The 9,092-nt window shown below is 39.7% G+C and overlaps 1 protein-coding gene across 1 annotated transcript; it reads right to left on the bottom strand.

The window, feature by feature from the left end:
- Window positions 1-355: 355 nt before the first annotated feature.
- GPR37 (G protein-coupled receptor 37 (endothelin receptor type B-like)) lies at window positions 356-1,346 on the bottom strand (the record flags this gene model as incomplete). Its single annotated transcript, XM_010179996.1, has 1 exon — window positions 356-1,346. A coding segment is annotated over one exon (825 nt), but the record flags the coding sequence as incomplete, so codon positions are not given.
- Window positions 1,347-9,092: the final 7,746 nt, after the last annotated feature.

Here is a 9,092-nt window from a genome sequence, read left to right as displayed (position 1 = left end):
TATAGGTGTCCTTGTTAAATGCAGATTAACAATAAAGTTAAAGAATAAAAACCTCATATATTTTTATGCTACTTTATAAATTTTCTGAAGTCCAAGTTCTCTCACAATAGTGTACAGTAATTGGATTAAAACTACCTTCAAATACTTTCCAGTACAACTTTTACATGAAACATCTTGCAAAACCCACCATGTCTATATAATCCTTTTACAGTGATTATCAAAAAAATACTGTGGAATTAAATAGAAGTAGATTGATATGGATTCTCCTCCCCAGACAATAAAATCCTAGCACCATACAAAATATTATGATTTAAAACTGAGTGCTGGCTCTCCTTCTCTCCCTTTCTTTCATTTGAATAACAAAACAAATTATTTTCTGAAGCACAACTATTAATATGCAGATTGGTTTCCAGAGTAGTTTTCAATAATCTTTTTTCTTTCTTGCATTTTGCTTCAAGAAGAAAAGTAAGAAAAAAAACAGAAAAAGGAAAAAGATACTGGAAAAAAAGTCCTAAGATCAATCAACAGTGAGTCCCCACGGAGGCAAAAGTGGACATTTCGCGACGTATGGTACTGAAAGGGGAGAGCTCCAGTTCTGTGGTGTACTCATTGTCATTGTCATCACTTGTCACTGTTGAGGACTTCTGGATGCATTCATCACAGCAGCAACAGCAACACTCCATAAAAGCTCGGCTGAAAGGTTTACAGAAACAGAAAAGGAGAACTGGGGTAACACAGGACTTGAAGAACAAAAGGAACTGACTAATGAGATGGAGGAGGTCCATAGTCTGCTGAGAGACCCCTGTGGACATGTAGGCAGTCACAATATTGCAAATGTTTTCAGGAATTATGCAAAACCCATACAAAATGGTCAAAGCCACCACCGTGCAGTTCATCTGACTTTCCAGCTGAATTTGTCGCTTGTTCCCCCTTGTGCAAGCCTTTTCTGCCCTCCTGATTTTCCTCGCTGTTACCAGGGAGCAGGTAATAGTGAAAAGGGTAGGCAAACAAAAATAGCAGCCAAAGTACCACCAGAGTCTTGCTCCATCGTACGTGAGAGCTAACACATAGATGGTGTCCGGTAGTGCGGTGGATATCTTCACCACGCACCGCTCCCCTGGGGGGCTGCCGCTGTATTCGGGGTCCTCCTTTGCCAGCTGGCGCAGCACAACCTCAGGCAGGGCCAGCAGCAGCGCTCCAACCCAGATGACGGCCAGCTTGGCCGTCGTCGAAGTGCAGTTTTCAATCATCTCGTAATACATCTGCACGTTGGTGGCGGCACGAAACCGGTCGATGCAGAGGGCGCACAGTGTGAATGTGGTGACTCCGAGAGAGGCAACCTGTGAGGGAGAAAAGGGAATTCAAGTTAATATTAATACCAGTGCTGTCTGGGGAAAAAAAAACAACAAAACCAAAAGGAAAAAAAAAGGAAAAAAGTTTAAAGGAGAGCTACAAGGGTACAGTCCATTATTCAGTGGAGACTGGTAAAACTTCCCCTCCTTCAAAACTCCCCTGGCCCCCTGCTGATGACAGTCTTCTTAGAGATGTAAAATGAAAGCCTGAACTCGCTCAGGCCGAAGAGGGAATTAATTTCTTGTACACTGGACGAAGGCTTTTACCATTGAGCTGTTCTCTGGAAAAGGTTTATACTCTTTCATAGTTAAAGAGAGCTTAATTTGTACTCTGAAACATCAGTCAAGTCTAGCTCCTTGACTGACAAAGGCAAAGGAAAACCTAGGCTAGGGTTATCAGTGTCAAAACCAATTTATCACCATGGTGCTGAGCACGATCAAAAGAAGCATCACAGACAAAACTTAGCTTCCAATGTTTGCTGAGCTACCATCAAACATGCATCCCCACAAAGTATGTCCTTCTGTTTTCCTGCCTACAAATATTTATTTCAGCTTGCTGTCATTCTCTCCTGGAGGCTCATACAAGCATCTGTGCAACACTGGGTGGCAAAAAAAATGGGGGAACTGACCAATATACAAAACTAACCCTCTTCACCCCCTCATTTTTCTAAGAGGTGTCTTTCATAAAGAGCAGATCCCCCACAGTGGTTGGAATTTAAGTCAAAAGGTGAGATATGGGGGAGTCTTCCTTCAGCAGAAGTATCAACTTAAACCCACATCACATGTTCATTAAACATGCAGGGGATCATACCATAAAAAACCTTCCACATCTGAAACATACAGGAATCCTACAGATTAGGCATCTACTGAATGGAGTAGGGTCCAACAACTGTTTCTGTGGACTTAGGCTCTTATGTAAAGTTTTGATGGGATGTAGGCATATAAAATCATTCTGTACTGTGAGTTCTGAGATTATCTGAAAACTTCAAACTTTAAGAGCCTATGCAAAAACTATCTTGACTCTAATAGACTTTAATTAATCTATCTTCAACATTTCGTTTAGAAAAAAAATCACAGGAAAATCTAGGCTTAGAATCATAGACAAGTTATGGTTGGAAAAGAGCTATAAGATTATCAAGTCCAACTGTTATCTAACTCTACCATGCCTACTTCTAAACTACATCCCTGAGCATCACTACATGGCTTTTAAATACATCCAAGAATGGTGATTCCACCATTTTCCTGGGCAGTTTGTTCCAGTCTTTGATAACCTTTTCAGTGTTGAAGTTTTATCCTAATGTCTAACCAAAACCTTCCCTGGCATAACTTGACTCCATTTTCTCTTGTCTATCGGTCATAACTTGTGAGAAGAGACCCACACTGACCTCATTACAAACTCCTTTCAGGTAGTTGTAGAAAGCAATAAGGTTTCCCAGTTCCCTCAGCCGCTCCTCATAAGACTTGTGCTCTAAACCCCTCACCAGCTTTGTTGCCCCTCTTCGGACATGCTTCAGTACCTCAATGTCTTTCCTGCAGGGAAGGACAGTACTCAAGGCATGGTCTCACCAGCGCCAAGGACAGGGGGACAATCACTTCCCTATTATTCCTGATCCTGGCCAGGATGCCATTGGCCTTCTTGGCCACCTAGGCACATTGCTGGCTCATGTTCAGCCGGCTGTTGATCAACACTCGCAGGTCCCTTTCTGCCAGGCAGCTTTCCAGCCACTCTTCTCCAAGCCTGTAGCATTGCATGGGGCTGTTGTGACCCAAGCACAGGACTTGGCAGTTGGCCTTGCTGAAGCTCATATAATTGCCCTCAGCCCATACATCCAGCCTATCCAGGTCCCTCTGAAGAGCCTTCCTACCCTCAAGGAGATCAACACTCCCATCTAACTTGGTGGTGTCTGCAAACCTACTGAAGGTGCACTCAATACCCTCATCCAGATCATTGATAAAGAAGTTAAACAGGAGTGGCCCCAACATTAAGCCCTATGGAACACCACTTGTGACTGGCCATGAACTGGATTTAACGCCATTCACCACTACCCTCTGGGCCAGCCATCCAGCCAGTCCAAGCCTTAATTTCATAGGAAACACCAATGTACTGAAGGCCAGGAGAAATGGCAGAAGTTTCATTGCTAAATCATTTAAAGATGGATTGAACAGAACTCTCAATTATATACTGCAAGGAGCAAGTACAGAGCAATGCATATGTTCTCTAGCTTTAATAACCAGCATTCTATGTACAAATAGCAATCTTCTGCTGTCATGAAACAATTTCCTATAATTTTCTCCTGTTTATAATTAAATTCACTAAAAATAAATTTGCAAGAAGACTATATACATTTTGGCCTAATCCTATTTCAAATAAATTCAACTTTTATTCAAATTCAAAGCAGAACTCCCATTAACTTCAATTGGAGAAAGATTAGGTGCTCTGTTGCATTCTAATTCATTTATTTTCTTGGGTTTGCATGCTTCTGTTATGGTAAAAATGTGGTGACACAAAAGAAAATAAACTGTTAAATAATATTCCTAATAAGTGTAAAGAATGCATACTTTTATCACGAATTAACCACGTGCCTGTGCAATGAACTGGGAAATCTAGCGTAATATCAGGCAGTTCACTGAATTTTTGCTTACCCAAATTTGATGTGCAATGATACACTTAAATTTCACATACATACATTTTAAAAAATACTTTCTAATTTTCACAATAATTTTGAAATATTCCTGTTTATGTGTCTCTTGTAAAAAGTTCTGCAAAGATAGAGAGTACAATTATGCACAATTATATAAATGTATTATTAATTTTTGCCTTCAATATTTAATGGCCGTATCAGATTGCTAAAATTGAATAGCACTGAAAAATATCAGGCACTTGGGATTAGAACTGTCAGGCTTTGGCTTGGTGGGGGAGTTCTTTGAAGCACCTTCCTAAAGGATGGGATGAGTAAAATGCAATCTCTTACTAATTAACTTGTAGGAATATTTAATGATGACAAAGCAGTACCATAAACATTTTTAATAGGCAAACCTATTGATTTAGGAAGTTAAACTGTCTGACAAGATTCAAAGAAGGCTTGGTAAATACAGCAAAATATAAAAACAATTAATGAAAAATTACAATTATGGGGAAATCCTAATAAACAGAGATAAACTTAGCTAATGAAAGATAATTTTAATGAATCACTGCTGAGCGTCAGATTTTTAAATTCAAGACTAGCAACTTTGTTTCCAAAACATTTAAATGTGCATGCAGTCTTCAAATTCCTTAGAGTGACAGCAAAACCTTTAGCCAGAACATCCAACATGAATAACAAAACAGTCAGAACTCAGCTCCCAGCAATTATGGGAGACAAGGAAATAACTGAGACTTAGAAAAGAATAGGGATTGAAACAAAAATCAGCAGAACAGAAGAAAAGCTGAGGTTCTGTACATTGTTTTACCTCTCAGTTCTTATGTGAGTCTCTCCCCCCACCCCCAACGCACACGCTTTTATTACTTTAGCATTTTATTGCAAACAGGCTGTTATACAGTGGCTAAGACATTAAAACTCAGCAGCTGTTAAGGCTGGACTAATGAAAGAAGACATGTCTACCATGAACAAACGTAACCTACGGGGTTCCTGTCACATTAATTGACCAAAAACTTGGAGGTTTAAGACAGTGAAATAGAGCAAGAAGAAACAACTAAGAACAGTGGAAGTCAGCTTTGAAAACTCTCCCGTGGATTCACCAAAGAAACAAGCTATACAAAGCCAGTGTTTCCCTGGAAAAGGCAACGGTTTCCTATTTTCTGTAGATTAATGGGGTTAGTGATACCATGGAAAAGCTTCCAAAAACCAGACAAACACTCCCAAGCAGATGAACAGGAATTCACTCCAGCTGACTTGCTTAAAGGCAGTAGAGCAATTTAAGGGCCTGATTACCTACCCTACTTCATTTCCCCCACATCGCTGGCTATGAGTAATAGCCAGCAAAATCAATGAGTCCTGCTTACAACCCATGTGGGCAAGAACTGGGACATGCATTTTGCATGTTCATGGTTTCCCTTTAGGGGGGTTTCTCCATAACAGTCATACTAAAAATTAGGGCTAAGCTGGAAACATGGGAGAAGCCAGAGCAGTATCCTTTTTAATCTGTTCCATTGCCCAGAAATAACCACAGAATAAGATAATTCATTTGATGGGGTGTAGGTAAAGGACAAATTAACAAATCCTAGAGTAGTGTGAAGCTGAATGGAGTTTAATGGTGCTCTTCTTGTAACAGCTGAGTTTCTGATATGCTGTTGCAGTTTTAATTCCAACAACCTAGCAGGAAATAAGGCAAGGCAAGGGCGAGTCAGGTTCAGTAGTTTTTGATCGTCACTTAGTTGTGTGATTCATTTCCATATGGTCCCTATGAAGATTCTCCTCCAGTCTCTAGACATTCAGGGTGACACCAGTTTACATCTTTCTGTCACTCAGTGATATTAGAAAAGCCTTCAAGTTTCTAACGGAATGACCACCAATCTGTTTTGAGAGGATGGTGAAGTAACCTCTGTTCTGAGGAGGTGCCCATATTTGAGCAGAGAACTGCTGCTGAAGGTATTACCAGCTACACATGCACAAAAGACGACATTATTGTTACAAGTGAGTCTCTTAATACTGTTGCTTCTTTAATAGCATTGACAGGGATATTAGTGGGCACCATGATGCTCCTTTGAGACACTGCATAAACCTTTGGTCATTAGCTCATCAGCTATAGTCAACTGTGTCAAAACTCATTTAGGGAACTGAGGCCACAGAGAACAGCAAACTCATGAAATGCTCAGCTTAATTGCATCAGTTCACCTCTCCGTCCCTCCAAAATACCCATCCCCCTTTCACAAACTTTAACAACTACTGATACATTCCCAGGCCTTCCCCAGCCTGTCCTACTTCTCCTGGCTGTGCTCCCACAGCTCTTGGCCCTGGCCTCTAGCAGCAGAGCCTCTGGCTGACCAGGGAAGCAGTGTACATGTAGTGGGGTGAGAATGCCACTGGAAATAAGACTCCGAATTCTCTCTCATATGCTTGACTAGATAAAGGTAATGAAAACAAAACCAGAACTGAGATCAGAAAAGGTGACTTGGGGGAAAAGGTCAACAAAGACCAAATTCTGTGAGTGAATATAAAAAAGAGTTTGAGTCAGTCCAGTAAAACGAAGACCAAGAAGTGATACTGCTGCTGTCTACAAATTAGTCTATCTTGAGATACAAAAGTTACTTAAGCTGAAGCACAGCAAATATAACAGAATGGGAATCAACCAGCCATGAGCAACTCAGGGCTGCAAATGAAAAGAGCCATTAATCATCTCAGACATCATGTTCTTGAGCCTTCTGATGGAGAATTGAGGGGAAACAATGTAGTCTGAGTCTATATGGAACAAGGTAAAATAAATGTGTTATAAGAAGTGACTGCTTCTACCAGCTGAAGCTGGATTTTCTAAGACAGAATATATTTTATTTTCTCCTCCTTTCTTTGTTAAAAGGCAGGATGGGTATTCGAAACATTTTCCTGTTGTAACAGGAAAGCTGAACTACAGAAAAGGTTGCTGACTATAAGCCAAGCCATCTCTTGAGCTCTCAGTGACACCCTGTAGACTCTTTATATCCATTCCTGTTATACCATATAAATGACTGGTTTTTTTTCCCCAAGCCATTATAGTCTATCATCTTATTACGGCTGTTCTGTATTAACATCAAACTTCATAGCTTTAGAGCATGTTAATGCAACATACCATGAAGGCTCTTGCAAACTTGTCTGTTTTGCCTATAATAATAGACAAAGTTAGTAGAGATTGCAATTTTTTTTGTGCTACTCTACGCTTACAGTACAGAGTCCAGTAATAAGATCTGACTACCACAAAAAAAAGGTCATCCTATTGCAAACAATTATTTGTTTATCTAGATCTCTGGTTTCTGTTCTTTCAATTAAAAAAACTCCATAAACAGAAAACAAGCAAAACCCGAAGAATGACAATCATTACTATAAAAGAATAAAAATACATAAATATATGAACTCTAAATTTCTTACATGAAGTGCTATTAAACATTAATGGCTTTATGCTTTAAAATACATAAGGTTCACTCAATTAAAACACCACTGTGGCAGAAGTAATTCGGTAGCTAAGTAGTACTAGGGCCAGGGTACCCATCTGACATTAACATAAGCATACTGGACAAAAATATACACCACCTTAATTATCTGAAAGACAAGGTGGTGATTCTGGAAACTACTGTCATGGAGATGTCCTACACACATGGAATGATGGGCATAAAACAGTTGTTTCCTTTGTAATACTATCCACAGTCATATCAGGAAGGCATAGAGCACATGTGCTTGGTGTGTTTCTTATCTTTTTGTATATCCTAAGAGTAATAGTGTTCAGAATCAGAATCAGCTTCCAAGAGCTGCTCTTGAATTCTGTGGGAAGCAAAAGCCAACCAGACCATCATGGCACTGGAAATACTCATTAGCATACCACATGCTAAACCAGAAGGTCGGAAAAAATAACAAAATACAAATGGTCTTAAATTTTTTTCATTTTCCTGTTTGCAGTCTACCATGCTACCTTATAAGTAAATTAATTTCACTTTTTTTAAAAGTTTTTTTAAACCTTTTTTTTTTTGACAAAGAAATGAGCGCCATTCTCCACTGAGGATCATCATGATCATCATCATGAGCTCATCATGCTGCAAAAGGGACTCTTACATTAATTATTAATTAATTCTTAATATTAATAACACGGAAATTCTTCTAAGAATCTGCCACTTCCTCCTTTACAGGAAAAATCTTGTCACATGGAGAAATGACATCCCAGAGTCAGTGGTGCTGGGTTAGCAGATGTTGTCATTTTCTCTGCATGCATATGTAACTTAAATATTACTGACCCAATTTTAAACCTAGTCTGACACAAATTCATTTCCATGCTGAAATGCAACATGCAAAGTTTAAGCCAAAAGCAAATTTTTATGGACAACTTATAAACCCCTAAGGACAGAGTTTGCAGAGGAAAGATTTACAGAACAGCCAGCACGGCAGCATCTATCATCACACAGTTAATACCTAAAGGGGAGGGATATATTAACACTTCTGTTTAAAATAAGTAGTTAATGCGTAATAAATGCTGAAGATATTCTGCTCAGTAAAATACGTATGTAGCCAGTATGGAAACTGAAAACCTCTCTGAGGATCTTTGTCTATGACCCAGAGGACTTTCTGGAGGTTCAGAAGCCTAGCTCTGGCTAGAGTCAAAGAAGTGACATAAAGAAGACGCAGCACAACAAAAGACATAGAAAAGACAGATAACACACAGCTTCTAAAAACTCCCATTAGAAATGTATTTGCTTCCCTAAAGTGAAACTTAAAATAAGGATTTCTTCTGACAGCTTTGGAACAGGCAGAAAATAGCCATTTTCTTTGTGCTTCTATGAAGTAAAAGAGAGAAAGGAGAAAAAGCCTCACCTCAAATTGCCCAGGAGGGTCAGCTTCAGGGAAAGCGAGGAGTCTGCATTCCAGGCCAAATCAATCCTTATGCTTTCCACTAAGAATACTAATTGTGATAGCTTTCCTGAGCTGAAAGTTACCCACCAGAAACAGGAGTGATGCCACAAATCGATTGCCAAACGCACATGCAGACACTGGGCATCAGTTTTCTATCAGCCTGCTCCAGAGTCAAGCCAGTCTCATATGCACGATATGGTCCAGGTGAGAA

This window comes from Mesitornis unicolor, unplaced genomic scaffold (genome assembly GCF_000695765.1).
Source record: "Mesitornis unicolor isolate BGI_N332 unplaced genomic scaffold, ASM69576v1 scaffold4560, whole genome shotgun sequence".
NCBI lineage: Eukaryota > Metazoa > Chordata > Aves > Mesitornithiformes > Mesitornithidae > Mesitornis > Mesitornis unicolor.
The sequence above is the reverse complement of the archived record's forward strand: the minus strand, read 5'-3'. Positions and strand labels throughout refer to the sequence as shown.